Source organism: Dreissena polymorpha, chromosome 6, assembly GCF_020536995.1.
Source record: "Dreissena polymorpha isolate Duluth1 chromosome 6, UMN_Dpol_1.0, whole genome shotgun sequence".
Classification (NCBI taxonomy): Eukaryota; Metazoa; Mollusca; class Bivalvia; order Myida; family Dreissenidae; genus Dreissena; species Dreissena polymorpha.
Window position 1 is genome coordinate 29555116 of NC_068360.1, and position 16393 is coordinate 29571508.

The 16393-nt window shown below is 34.8% G+C and overlaps 1 protein-coding gene across 7 annotated transcripts in view; it reads right to left on the reverse strand.

Moving 5' to 3' along the window:
• LOC127836417 (uncharacterized) overlaps positions 1–16393 on the reverse strand; it is a 32960-nt gene that overhangs the window by 10465 nt on the left and 6102 nt on the right. For 5 of the 7 annotated variants that reach the window (XM_052363045.1, XM_052363046.1, XM_052363043.1 and 2 more), the window contains exons 6-8: positions 2921–3037; positions 2230–2380; positions 565–1442 (exon numbers count right to left, since the gene is read on the reverse strand). In XM_052363045.1, coding sequence (XP_052219005.1) covers positions 955–1442; positions 2230–2380; positions 2921–3037 — 756 coding nt within the window. In that variant the 3' untranslated portion in view covers positions 565–954. Of the gene's footprint in view, positions 1–564; positions 1443–2229; positions 2381–2920; positions 3038–4624; positions 4683–4993; positions 5273–5527; positions 5589–16393 lie in introns of those variants that run through there. The other 2 variants (XM_052363040.1, XM_052363048.1) reach the window with 2 other exon arrangements.

A 16393-nucleotide genomic window follows, 5' to 3' on the forward strand; every position in this document is an offset into this window, starting at 1 on the left:
TATTCTTACTCTGAATTCTTGACCTAGGCGATGTGTGACAGGTCTAGGCAAATGTACATTTGTTTCTGTCACCAACGGTGCTAGCAATAACTTGTTGACACACTTTTTTTTTATTTATTTGTGTTAATTCACTATCAATCCATATCAAACATCCATATTTTAACATTGTATTGCATTGCATCTGAGTGGCGATTGTTTGGAAATCAAATTTAAATGGATATTGCATTGACCAGTTATTAGTATTGACTAGTGTTATTGACTATTACTACTGACTATTGCTAAGGTTGGAATACTTGACATGTTTGAACATTCTAGTTTATTTCTAATGCTCCTAAATGGTCATGGTATTCATCCAAAAATCAGCCTAAAAGAACAATAGTTTTCTTCTTGTTTTTGTTTTACATGTATTGCTTGAAAGTCTGCTTTTACGTTAAGGATCATAAAGACGTGTGTATTTCAGCTGAATCTATCTACCAATGAATCGACTATTTTATAAGGCCACTTAAGATAACTTTAGCGAATGTTTGCATTTGCTTTATTTATATGCGAAAAAAAGAATGTGACGTCGTTATAAATTAAGTTTATTCAAATGCATGGTGAAAATCAGTTATCATCACGCGTAAATATAAAATAATTAATTAACCTTTCCCACATTCGCACTGTGCGGCACATTATCGTGTAATATGGCATGTTGTTATCCGTTATTGAAAGTGATCATGAACACAAACTTGTATATTTCCATTAAACAAATACAGGCGGATTAATTGAGCGTAATTTCGTCATCAACAATTATTTATAATTTATTTAATTGTTATATATCATACATATAGCTCACCTCGAAGTAAAATCGCTACCACTTAAAAAAAAACGCATCATAATTTTATATAAAACAGCACAAACTAAAATATGTAAAACTAAATAAACACAGTAGCCTGTTTGACATATACGTGACTCTTATTCAGCTGTCTTCCATGTCAAATGTTCGTCATCCAACCTGCCTATTGCTTCCCGTGTCCCATGTGCCACACCCTTCCCGAGCATGGGGCCGCCTTGGTGCAGAAACATAACCGGCCAGACTACGTACTCTAAGTACGGGCCACCTGAGATATATTCTTCAAACACGTCCCTATCAAATGGTAGTCGTTTCGGATTGTGCTGCGCACCCGATTCATTTTCAATTTCTCTCATTGCCCCACTTGTTTGATTGCCTTCCGTATTGGTCTCTCCGCAAAGCGGCTGCTCTTTTTCTGTTTGTATGTTCACAGCTCCGCGTGCTTGTTCTTTGTTCTTAGATTCTTCTTCGGTGGCTTGTTCATCAAGGTTGTTTTGAAATTTTGCACCTGTTGATCCCAGCGTAATTGGTTTTTCATTGCTTACTATTCCACTTGGCGCATTTGCACCGTCTGATTTATTTAAATCAACACAAGCTTCCTCTATTACATCTGTAAGAAAATCAATCATTTAAAAAACTAAAATAAAAGTAACATATTCAAAGATATTTTTATATGCATTTCTAGTAATCAAATATTTAATTTACACTGTTTACACAACTATAAAGAGAATGTATGGTTGGTGACGGAATAGAGGGATTATCCCGTGTGGCTAAGCATAATTTTGTAAGGCGAGCTTATGCAATGATAGGAGATTAATCGATTAATATTCTCCCATTTATAATTAGTGGTATTTAATCCATACGCTGTGTAGGTATGTATTGATCACTGTATCAATCCAAATTACAGAAACAATGAATGTACTGCATTATGAGTCTATTTATAGTCAATTGTATATAGTCCTTGTTAGATATTGAATTGATTGACTATATCAAATGAATGACTTTGCCAAAAACTGCATTTTTTTAATCTCGATAGTGCAGGCTAAGGTTGTATATGTTTGGTTTTACATTTTAGTATCTTTTTAATCTTAAACGAATTTCGTGATGACAAGACCTAGATTATGAACGCATAAATACAATACGCGTTAGGTAACAGACTAAAACATAATAGAAAGATTAAACGTTATTGAACATTGAATATAAAAAAGTAATAGATTGCACGGTAAGAGAAAGAAAAGTGTATCCGGCTCGGCTAAAAAAAACGTTCGGTGCGTATACGTCGCACATAGCCGGTAAAGAAATCCTAACTCGGCATAAACTATGTATTCTATTTTAAAATTATTTCGCATAAACCAAGATCATTTTATCATTTTAGTTTATAAGGAAAGAACTCATGCCTTGACAACTTATCACGACTGGTGGATCATATTGACACATAAGCAGACACAGTTTAACGCACTGTGTGACGTATTTTGCTACGACTTCAGTGGACAGCATGTCCAGCAGTGTTGAGACGCCACAGATGGACTGAAGATAAGTCTGATATCTCTACAAAAAGATGTTTTTACAGTTGACATTCGTTTTTGAATTCAAAATACATGTACTTGGATACTCATTTCCGTAAGTATCTGTATGTCAATGTAACAATATATCTCTTAAATAAACCAAAACAACGCACGGTAAAATGACGCACTGTAATTTTCTGGATGGGAAATAGGTTAAAAGACCGCCACAGGATCATCTTATAAAATATTTTTTAGGTTTTAATATCTTCCTTATTGTTTTGAAAATGAAATAGGATTCTTCAGTTAACTTAATTATATAAAGTAAAGGCATTTAACTTCAAAACAATGCAATCTTTGAACAAACCCTTTAAAGAACGTACACACATTTAGATTAGTATTGATACAGTGCTCTGCACAGAAAAAAGACAGTTTTTAACAAAGTATAATATTTCATTATAAACTTGTCATTATAAGCATGTGTCTGTACAGTTATGCATAACGAGCCATGTCGAGCATTTAATCGATTACTCATACATGTATGAACACATGTATTCTATTAACTGTTTGACAATATATAACCAACCTTAGATTGTTCATCTGTCATCTTCACCACAGCGTCTTTCCGAGCGTATGTTAGGTACAACTCTGACATCACAATTCTTGTCTGGTCCATTTCTTTTGTGCAAAATGAGTACGCTTTCTGAAATCACGTTTGTAAGTTATGTTCCAAGTACGTTTAAGTACAAGTAATGGGTAATGACTAAGGGTGGTGACACTTTTTTCTCTAATTCACGTCATGACACGTCTTATTATAAAAATGTTCGTATTCATTTTAATAATCCTGCAAATACTTTTCGACATGTTTTCATTAAAAAATCTTGGTTTTACATTAAATATTTGTACATTTGTCTTTAAAAACAATGCATAAATGTATCGTGATGAGTTACCATTACGATGTCCAGTAAGAAGGTTACAGTTTGCCTCTCAGTGAGACCCTTGCTGACAGCGGTAAAAGCGTCCGTCCATTCGTTGTCGTACAGTTCACTGAACATCTCCGCCAGTTTTGTAGGTCTGAACTGGTCACTGAGATCGGCGATATTCGGATTGTTGGCACGTATTTTCACAGGCATCAATGCACGTAATCTTGAAACAACCATCGATACCGATTTTACATTCTGCTCATTACCAATTTAAAGTGAACAACGAGTACAATTAGATTTAATTTTGAATTTAAATATCTGAGTTCTCGTAATTGTTCTATTCATTCGATGTTGGATTTAATTATTACCCAATAGTGTATTTCATATGATGTTTGAACGAAAAAAAAATGAGAATAGCACGCAAGACAGAAAGGAAGCAAGAATACAAAAGTTGTGTGATTCAAATTGGGACGAATTTTGAATTATAACTGCATTTAGTGTTTATTAAAATACATTTTTCAATTATGGTGTGGTTGTGTGCTGCGGGGGTGAGCCGGAGTACCCGCAGGAAATTCAGCCTGTCCGGTATAGTGACCACCCACCAAACTCACATGCTTCAGGGAACGGGGATTGACCCCAGTTGCCTAGGTGAGAAGAACGTGATCCAACCACTGCGCCAGCCGGAATAGACTATAAAATAATAAGTGCATGAACGGTCTACTATATTACAAGCAACGTATTTTTCTAATTGTTTGCATATGCCTTGTAAGAGCATCCTGTTTTTCGGTTTCAACTCTCATTAGGTCGTCCTTTAATTTGGAGGTATTTTGCGTATATTGCCAGGCATCATCTTTTCTTGCTTGACTTTCCATTTCCAAACGCCTTGTCAAGTCCTCAATTGTTTCGTTATTTTCTACCAATTCCCTTTCAAGATCATCATTATGTTTCCGCAAATCAGAAATGTCTTCCTCTAACCTTAAAAAAATGGCATGAATTAATCTGGCCTTCCTCTGCGATTTCACGGACACCAGGGCGCCTTATCTTAAAATTACAAAACAAACTATAATTTTACTAAGATACAAATGACATGTAATTATGTCTGAACATCAATGGGAATTTGAATGAGTTTTGAGACGACAATTATCGCATTTGAACAATAAATTAAAAGGTGATTGAAATGTGCACTATATAATATAAAAACGGTTTCTAAAAATGAAATAAGCACGCCATCCAAAAAGGAAGCTAGATTACGAAATCATCATTAAACACCTTAAATACAGGCAACGTCTTTAAAAATATTATTGTGGCTAACATACAACGTGCAATGAAGATATCATAAAATAACACGTACCTTGTCAGTGCATCCTTTTTTTAGCGATGTTCGGATTGTTGTCACGCAGTTTCACGGACAACAGGGCGCTTAATCTTAAAATTACAAAAACGCTATAAATGTTCTAGTATACAAATGACATATAATTGTTAACTGAACATCAACGGAAATTCGAATGAGTTTCGAGACGATATTTTGAGAATTCTCGCTTTCGAACAATAAATTCAAAGGTGATTAAAATGTATATAATATATCAACGGTTTCTAAATATGTAATAAGCACGTCATCCAAAAAGGAATTATGAAATCATCCGTCAGCACATTAAATACTGACAACGTCTTTAAAGAAATATGTTATTGTGTCTAACATACAATGTGCAATAAAGATATCATAAAATAGCACATACCTTTTCAGTGCGTCCTGTTTTTCGGCATCGACTTGTGAGACATCTTCTTTTAATTTAACGATGCGTTGCTCATAACACCTGGCACTGTGTAAACTTGTCCGTCTTTCATTTTCTAAATCTCTTGCTAAGGCTGCGATTTGTGCATCCTTCTCTAGTATACCCCTATCTAAACCATCTGTTTGACTAAGCAGTATTTTTTCATCCGATATGTGATTTTCAGGACAATTTTCTCTTTCTTCAGCGTCAGTAGGACTACTCAGCAGGAAGTTTCGAATAGCTCTGTAAGGTCATCAACGGAAATCATCATTGTTTCGATTTAATCTGAGAAATGTGCAGACATTGTCTTATGTTGTTTTGTTATTTATAAAAACCAGGACAATACTGGTCAATATTTTACTACAGTGTCTTGCTCATTCAATATAATAATTGAGATAATACCAATTGTCCTTAACTTTTTAAACTTAATATTGGCGAAGAGGTTTTAAAGGAACGGAAAGGTTAAAATGTAAACATAGCAGTTTATTAAACTCTTACGTTTTAATATATCCTACACCTAATACTATTGAAGCCATCGCTTTCAGTTTGGTCCCGAATGCTGCAATAAAAACATTTGATACGTGTACCCGTCGACTGTTTGTGGTTGTATCCACTGATTTGAATCCATGTCTATTATCAAACCGAAACAGAAAACGGTAGATATATTTTCATATATTAGTTTAGTTGTAGTAAACTAAATTTTAAACACTGTCGAACTACGGATCGCTTTCGGCATTTCTGATATTTTATTTACAAGTTCTTCAAATCTTTGCGTAAAGATGTTTTATAATTTGAAACTTGAAACGCGCTAGCTTTTGCTTTTTCTGGGTCGGAACCCAAAGACACGCAATAATTGTTTGTTTTACCATTTTCCTTTGTATGACAATGATTTAACACGATTCTAAATAATACAGTTTAACAAGCAAACCAATTTCGTGACATTTTTCAAATATATGTTAACAAGACCTTTTTTTAAACGATGTACCGTGGGTTTTAGTTTGTCATAGAAAGCTAAAAAAAAGGAATTAGTCAATAAAGTCATACGTGAACAAAATTGAGAATAAGAGGTTTGGCTGAGTCTTTTGTGCATATATAATGGATTTACATTTTAAGCTGCGTGTTTCTATTATGTAAAGACTCTGGCCTGTTATAATTACATGTATGATACCACTGTTTTGTAAACATTATGCTTTATTCCAACTATAATGAATGGCGTCACGATTAAAATCGTAGTGTTCAACGTCAACTTATCATGGTGATCTTATAATATCTTATGGATCTTGAAGTCAAAATTGTACATTGTGTTTATTTCAATTTTGTAAGTTATCGCTAGTGTATTTCATAACTTTTTTTTCACATGTTTTCATTCAAAATTCATATTACAAGTTGTACGAAAAAGTGATGATAAATCATGGTTGTCAAGTTGTTTATTGACGCGACGTCATTTGAAGTTGACGACGTCATTATAGGGATAATACACGTTTTCGAGGGCATGCTCGTCTGCGGGCTCTCGAAAAATCCGTTCCTGCTCGAGTGCGCAGCACGAGGGACGGAACCGATTTTGAGAGCGCCCGCAGATGATCATGTCCGAGAAAATGTGTATTTTCGCTATTATTGCATAAACAAATCACACATACCAAAATAAATTAAAATAACATTGCAAACAATATGTCTTGTTCATTCGACATCGACAAAGTAATTCGATTATTTCATATGACGTCATACAGTTCAAGGATGTGTTTTACATATGCCTTACTCGGTCATCATCAGAAATGACGAGGCTTTACCTTCAGATAGGCAGTTTTTGATTTAAAATCTGTTTACATAGTGGATTAATGCAAATGCAGCCGCAAAGTAACAAATGATTAATTATTTTGGAATTCATTGGTCGTGACGGATAAATATATCGTCAGAATAAGTTTTTGTTTTCATAGATGTTTCTTTCGTACAGGTATATCTTATTTTATTCTGAACAACTGAATTTTCTAAAAAATAATACTGACAACATTTTGTCACTGAAGTATTTCAAGCATACAGCAGGAACGTGGAAGGTACATGAACACTTACATTTACAGCATAGTATTTTGAAATAGTTGAATAAATAATCTTTACTTCATTGACGTTGCCAATAAAATAAAGCTGTTGTCAAGAGAGTGCAGATGGTATAATTTTAAAAGTGGATTAAAATATTTATTGCCTTTATTCCTGCATGCATGAGGAAACTGGTGCTTATTCAGTTCCCCATTTATGCGTGGAAAGTCGTCGAAGGCTGGTGTAATAAACAAAGTTCATAATAACTTCATTGAAGGGAAGTAACTGCGCGTGGACCAGTTTATGGATATGAAAAAACACATAACAGGGCTTGAAAGGCATGTGAATCGCCGTGTTAATACACGATTTCTCCCGTTCAAGCCCTCCTTTTGCCATGTTTCTGCACCCCGCCAGAGGGCATTATAGATAGAGATTATGCAATAATTAGCAAACATAACGCGATGCGCTTGATCAAACATAGGCAGTAAGAACGCTTAAAATGATATAGATATAGAAGATATGTGTAGCTTTTGGTGCATAATCGTATTTTATTTCATGATTGTTCCAAAACTAAATATGAAATTAATATTCAATCATTCACCGAAAGCATAACATTCTCAAATTAATTTATGTTTTCAGTACAGTGAAAAATATATAATTTCATATTTTTACTAAAAAGGAAATTACATTCCGATAAAATTATATACTTCACTGAAAAGCAATTAAAGAATATTCGTAGTGATAGTCTTACTCGGGAAACAAGGTTAACCTAGTCGTAGCATTGGGACATTTCGTTATCAATACAGTGAATTATCTTTTTCATGTTGGTAAAGTTTCTTCTTAATATACATATTAACATTTTACTACATATATATGATGAACAATTCCTAGTTTTTCTGTACAGGAAACATTGAAAGGCTGTTGCTATGACTATGTAATCTCTTTACATCTTCTTAGAGAACAAGGTTTCAATTAAAATGCCTACTATGCAAATTAAGTATACATTTACGTACGCGTATGAAACGCCTCGTCTGTCTCCTGTTGACTATTGATATAGAGAATAACAGGTTACTGTCCCATCGTTTTGTAATATATCAGGCGAGGCTTAGAATAATAAAATGGCGAGGCTAGCCGTTATTGTATTCGAGCCGAGTCTAATATTTTACAAAATGATGGGACAGTAACCTGTTTTTCTGTTGAACATGGCACATTTTCCTAAAAATCTGCAAAACAATCCATTTTAATATATTTAAAATGTACGGATCCCCGCTGATTTTGCTGATTCGGCTTTTACACGTTGACATACACATGTAGCAATGGCGTTCGAAAAGACGACACCAAAAATCGCGTATTTTAAAAATCGTATAGAGAAAACACGTTGTTTGCACTAGGAATGGGAAGAGTACACCCGCTTTAATTATAAACACCTTGAAATGAAGATCAGGAATGGACTACAGCGACAAATTTAATCGAAGAACACACTTCACCGAATAGTTTGGAGACGCCATTTTGGCGATGTGTATTGAAATTGGCATTGTGATGATGGTGTCAATATTGACATAAGCGTGCCATTTGTCTTGACTTTCTGTGCAACACTTGCGAGTGCAACGACTATATCGATATTTAAGATTTATTATCCCATTGATGACGTCGTTTAACTGCTGTAGTGCGAGCTGTGGTGATTTTTAACAAACAAACGTTTGTGTGATTTATGGCTACAAACTGGAATGGAATATGTACGCTGTTGGTATCACATTGTTTGTTTTGTTGAACCTGATTCCTGTTGAAAGAAATTGTTGAGTTTATTGCAAATCCCACGTAACTCAAAACATTGACTGAACTTCCTGTTGACCATGATATAAAAAATACATCAGGCAATGTTATGTCAGGCAGATATCAATGCGGTGGTATGATAAATATCGGTTGTTTCATTGAAATGATTTGGGTTTAAATCATATGATTTGCGCTTATAATAGAATGCTGTGTGCTTGCCATAGTATATTGTGTGCTTGTGATGGTATGATGTGTTTTTGTGATGGTATGCTGTGTGTTTGTGATGATACGCTGTGTGTTTGTGATGATATGTTCTGTGCTCGCCATCGTATACTGTGTGCTTATCATGGTATGCTGTGTGTTCATGATGGTATGTTGTGTGTTTCATTGAAAAGATGTGGGTTCAAATCATATGGTACTTGCTTATAATAGTATCATGTGTGATTGTCATAGTATGCTATGTGTTTGTGATGGTATAATGTGTGCTTGTCATGGTATGCTGTGTGTTTGTTGTATTATCCTGCGGGTTTATCTAACATGATGTCATTTTCATTCGCTATGATGTTAGTTTGCGCCATTGTCATTCGGAACACTCGGTTAATGTTAAAGATCTAATGGTTACGTCGTACGTAGGTCCGTGTGTCCGTATTTCCGTCCGTCCGTGCGTGTGTCTGTATGTCGGAATGTTTGTCTGTCTGTCTATCTGTTCCTCCGTCCATCCGTATGTCCGTCCGTCCGCCCGTGTGTCCTAATTTCCGCCTGTACAGTCTAGTCTGTTTGTCTGCCTGTCTGTGTTTCTATTTGTCTCTCTGTCTGTTCGTCCCTCCGTCCGTTTATTTGTCCATTTAACCTTGTGTCTGTCCGTGCATCTGTCTTCCGTCCGTCTGTCCCTCCCTGCGTCCGAACAGATGGACGGACAGACACTTAATCAGATAGACAGGCGGACAAACAAAAAACACAGACAAACAGACGGACGCAATGATAGACGGAAATACGGACCAACGAACATACGTATGACGTTACCATTAGATCTTTGACAAATACCAAGTGTTCCGAGTTAAAATAACGCCAACTGACATCATAGTAAATAAAAAAGGACATCCTGTTAAATAAAAACACATCATACCATAATAAACACAAAACATACATTGACGAACACACAGCATACCATGACAAATTCACAGCATACCATGACAAACACACAACCTACCATGACAAACACACAGCATACCATGACAAACACACAACCTACCATGACAAACACACAGCATACCATGACGAACACACAGCAAACCATCACAAACACGCAGCGTGTTATTGCAAGCACATATCATTTGATTTAAACTGACATCATTTTAACAGCATACCATTACCAGGGGCGTAGCTGCTATTAGGCACAGCTGGTCCAGGCCTACAATTTTTTTGAAACATGAAAAAAAATAAAAATGCATAATCGTCGAGAAACGCATTTAAATGTTGACCCTGAGAGGGTGAGGTGTTCGAAATCTGCATTTCATATTGACTTTATCCTCAGACAATGGATTATGGTCGTGTTCAAAGGACATATCTTCCAATTATCAACTCTACTTCTTTCTATGTGCATAGATTCTAGCTCGCTTCTTTTCACCTGACTTGCTCTTAAAAGTTTACATAGATGTACATGTAGATCTACTTGTCTCCCTTTCAACACTATGGTAAGTTGTAATCGATTATCGTTGGATTTTTAAGAAACATTCCGAATGATGTTTATTACCGCAGAAATTTAAAATGGAGCACTCGCTCCCGTATCCCGATCCATTGACTGAATCCGGGTCGGTTCGGTGCCTTGATGCCGAACAAAAACAAAATTAAGTTCTCTGACATTGAGATAAAACAGTAAACTATCAAAGAATAACAGGCCAAAGTATTATATTTTCTTATATTATTAGTTGTCTAGATATGCTCGCCACATGCATTATAGGATTATACAATTTTCAGAGGGACGACCCCCGGAGCCCCCGTTTCTATGTATCATATCCGGGCCTACAGCTCAAAAAATGCTAGCTACGCCTCTGATTACAAACACACAGCATGTCATAACAAACACACAGCATATCATCACACACAGCATACCATCACAAACACACAGCATACTATGGCAAGCATCATTTCAATGAAACAGCCGATGTATCAATATTCAACAGGAGACAACTGGTTCACGCTAATAACAGCAATATAATCATGGCCGTCGAATGTCAACCAAAATCGAAAGTGCGATTTAATTTTACATCAAATTTAATTAAACAATACATGAACTAAACTGATATAACATGACATAACGTTAATCATGTGCATATTCACAACTTTGAAAAAGAAAGATTATATTTACCATTTTACCACTACAATGTTCTCGAACGACGAATATGTTATGTATTGATAAAAACCTGTAACTTACTTTAAAAGTTATACAAATTGAGTGAGTGACATTAAAATATTAAACATTTTAAATGCCATTACTTTTATTTTCTCTTACTTTCGGGCTCAGGTTAATCTAATGTCTTCAATAGTGGAAAGAACGCACCGATGAAGAAATTATTAAATTTTAACAAACCATTTTCAAATCGAAACAAGAAGAAATTCTGGTGGTTAAAATTACCTTTATACTTATTTAAGCTAAATATAGAGTCATTTGAGTTTAAACACTGATTACCAAATCCACATTTATTTAACAAACTAGCAAACCGATACGATTTACAGATGAATAGCTTTTAAAATATAAACGTTTTGTATGTATCTACGAGCTGATATAACTATGGCAGTGAACAACGATATTTGTTTTTGGCCGATTGATTCATTGTTCGCCATTTTCAAAGCAAGTGCAGGAATTTTTATGATGCTTTAAAGCTAACTTCCCTTATATAGTGTGTTAGTGTAATAGTGTATACATGTATTATGTATATTATAAAAAAGTAACTGTTCCAAGTGACTAGAAGAACGATAGTAATTAAAAATAATGTAGTTGATTTAATGATGCAAAAACGAAAGTAACATTTAAATGTCTTGCGTCTGATGATCATTAAAAGAAGCCCGAAAATATTCTAAAAGCATCTTGCCAGAAAACGCATTACGCCCCTGTCTAGATAATCGCCTTGTGCCGACTTGGAGCGAAGGTCAGTTTCCTGACCAACAACTTTTGAAACTAAACATTACCTGTACGAAATGCACGTATTTATCTCATTCTTTATCTGCGTTTCGTTTGTACGGTACACCTGTGCGGTCATGTTCAAGCGCGTGGACGAGAAGAAATACTTTAGATTAAAGCCACACACCTTAAAATGAATCCATGTTGATCAATACATATAGATGCAATTTGAAAGTGTGCAAATTTGTCATTAAATCTATAGCCTAGTTAGCAAGAGTGTTTTTTTTTAATATTTCAATACATATACGTCCATTTCGACAAACGCGATTTTTTTAAAGTTTAAAAGCGCAAACAAGACGGATTTCTCCCTAATAACACCAGATATATTCTAATTGGCATAGATAAAATTAAATATATAGCCTAGTTAGCAAGTCCTTTATTATTTTTTCAAACGGTACCGCTTTTAAAACCGAAAGAAGGATTTCTAGACGTATACGCCCATTTCAACAAAAGCAATTGTTTTTAAGTTTTAAAGCGCAAAAAAAAACAGATTTTTACCTTGTAACCACCATATATATTCTAATTGGCATCGATAAATATTTGTCGTATGTATACTTAAATTTACTTTCATTTCAATGTGTGTGGCTTTTATTATGATTATTGAACGAAAGCGTCAGTCAGATTTATTACACTAAGAAATATTTATTACATGTATTAATTTATGTACAAGAATGGAGAAGAAGTGAAATATATATATTTGTTCTGAATTTTCGATGTTCACGATTTGCATAAATCCATTTTCTCGTTCATGCACCGGTCTCTCTGATCAAATAAACATCATGAAGGTAATCTTCTGGCATTATGATGCGGGAGATATGTGCATGAAGTGAGTGTTCTGTCTGCATTTCTTCTAACTTTACCGCCAAGACATGGTCAACAGATTTGATTGTTTCGTCTAATACAGATCGCTGTTTGAATACTTTCACAATTGATGCTTGCTACCGTTCTTATCCACACCCATCACTCATTTTTACTCTGAATTTTTGACCTAGGCGATGTGTGACATGTCTATGCGAATGTACATTGGTGTCAGTCACCAACGGTGTAAGCAATAATAACTTGTTCACAATTCAACCTTTGTTATTTATGACCATTCACTATCAATCCATATAAAACATCAATATTTTAACATTGTATTGCATTGCATCTGAGTGACGATTGTTTGAGAATCGAATTAAAATGTATATTGCATTGACCAGTTATTAGTATGACTATTGTTACTGACGATTACTTTAGACTTTTGCTAAGATTGGAAAACGCATCAGTTTATGTAGCTTTATTACGATAATTGGATTAAAACACAACAGTAAGGACACATTTGACATACTGTGAAACCATTATTAATCGTCAGGCATTAATTTTCATAAATTTCGTCAGTCGACCGATCGGCGAATTTAAGTTCCTAACGAACAATCATGCTCTATGTTTGAACAAACACAAACACTAAGTTGAACAATATTTTCAAACTTTACCGTAGACATGAGGCATTAAATTCCAACATAATCCATGCACACATTCACTGCTGTTTCGTAATCAAGATTAATCCGGTTTTGACACAAAGGGATGTAGATTACACAAGGTACTTAACTGACACGTTACACTTCTTTAAAACGCGTGTGCAGTACAGCTGTATCGAATGCGTTGACTTCGTTTATGTAGAATGGTAATGAATTAGCGCTTATTGTTTACAACTTTATTACCCATTAGACGCATTGTGATTTTCAGGGGTGTTGCATATTAGCCATCACGCAGCGAATGCCGATGAAAGACAATAAACCAAACGAAAAGATGACGATGTGTGATAAACATGCGTATTTATCACAAATTAATACAGAATATTTTAATTGCTGTTTGTTGTTTGATTGTTTGCGTTTAACCAAACTTATTACTATTTTATATGTATCAATATATTTATTTTTAAATTATTGACATTATTGATTTATATACCGGTAGTTTACTTTTTAAGAACAAACACACACATAGAGTTTATAATTTTAATGTTGATATCAGAATAAAAAAGCATTTTATTTGAAAAAAAACCCCACTTAACAAACTGGAACTTCTTTCGTATAACACAAACAGTTTTAAAACGGTATTGACAAAAAGGTACGATTGTGATCAGTATGGCAATTATAATAATAGAATAAGACTAATTGGCAATTGGCTCCGTTCTTCCAAACACGCGTTAACGGTATATTCGATCCCACTTGTCCGCTAATCATAACAATGAACGTGTGAATGGCATACATTAAGAGGGTCCATTACTGTCCCTTGATAACAAAAGACTAGTTAATTGGCATGTGACAAACAGGCCCCACCTCCTGCAGTGATTCTCAAGTGTGTTCCCGCATTCGTACCACGATTTTTCGCAACTGAGATTGATCGCGAATATGTATGACACACAAATCGGATATTGACTGACGCATTTTTTTAAAATTCAAAATCAGAAATCGGCGAATTTAAGTGCTGACGAAATCGTCATTTTTATAAAAATGACGAAATTTTGTGCTGTTGAAAATAAATGGTTTCACAGTATTTAAACATTCCAGTTTCTAATACTCCTAAATTGTCATGGTATTTATGCAGAAATCTGCCTGAAAGTACAATACTTTTTAACTTGGTTTTGGTTTACATGTATTGCTGGAAAGTCTGCTTTTACGTTAAGGATCATAAAGACGTGTGTACGTGCAGCTGAATCTATCTACCAATGAATTGACTCTATTTTATAAGGTCACGTAGGATGACTCTAGCTAATGTTCAAATTTGCTAAATTTATATGCGAAAAATGAATGTGACGTCGTTATAAACTAAGTTTATTAAATGCATGATGCAAATCATTTATCATCACGCGTGAATATAAAATTATTAATTCACCTTTTCTACAAACGCACGTACACTGTGTGGCACATTATCGTGTAATATGGCATGTTGTTAACCGTTATGGAAAGTGATAATGAACACTTGAAACTTGTAATTCCATTAAACAAATACAGGCCGATTAATTGAACGTAATTTCATCATCAACAATTATTTATAATTTATTCAATTGTTATTTATCATACATATAGCTCACCTCGAAGTAAAATCGCTACCACTTTCTTTAAAAAAACGCATCATAATTTAATATAAAACAGCACAAACTAAAATAGGTTAAACTAAATAAACACAGTAGCCTGTTTGACATATAAGTGACTCTTATTCAGCTGTCTTCCATGTCAAATGTTCGTCATCCAACCTGCCTATTGCTTCCTCTGTCCCATATGCCACACCCTTCCCGAGCATGGGGCCGCCTTGGTGCCGAAACATAACCGGCCAGACTACGTACTTTAAGTACGGACCAACTGAGGTATATTCTTCAAACACGTCCCTATCAAATGGTAGTCGTTTCGGATTGTGCTTCACGCCCGATTCATTTTCAATTTCTCTCATTGCCCCACGTGTTTGATTGCCTTTCGTATTGGTCTCTCCGCAAAGCGGCTGCTCGTTTTCTGTTTGTATGTTCACAGCTCCGCGTGCTTGTTCTTCGTTCTAAGATTCTCGTTTGGTGGCTTGTTCATCAAGGTTGTTTTGAAATTCTGCACCTGTTGATCCCAGCGTTATTGGTGTTTCATTGCTTACTATTCCACTTGGTTCATTTGCACCGTCTGATTTATTTAAATCAACACAAGCTTCCTCTATTACATCTGTAAGAAAATCAATTATTTTAAAAACTAAAATAAAAGTCACATATTAAAAGATACCTTTATATGCATTTCTAGTTATCAAATATTTAATATACACTGTTTACACAACTATAAAGAGAGTGTATGGTTGGTGACGGAATAGAGGGATTATCCCGTGGGGCTAAGAATAATTTTGTAAGGCGAGCTTTAGCAATGATAGGAGATTAATCGATTAATATTCTCCCATTTATAATTTGTGGTATTTAATCCATACGCTGTGTAGGTATGTATTGATCACTGTATCAATCCAAATTACAGAAACAATGAATGTACTGCATTCTGAGTCTATTTTTGACAATTGTATATAGTCCTTGTTAGATATTGAATTGATTGACTATACCAAATGAATGACTTTGCCAAAAACTGCATTTTTTAATCTCGATAGTGCAGGCTAAGGTTGTATATGTTTGGTTTTACATTTTAGTATCTTTTTTATCTTAAATAAATTTCGTGATGATAAGACCTAGATTATGAACGCATACATACAATACGCGTTAGGTTACAGACTAAAACATAATAGAAAGATTAAACGTTATTGAACATTGAATATAAAAAAGTAATAGATTGCACGGTAAGAGAAAGAGAAGTGTATCCGGCTCGGCTAAAAAAAACGTTCGGTGCGTATACGTCGCACATAGCCGGTAAAGAAATCATAAC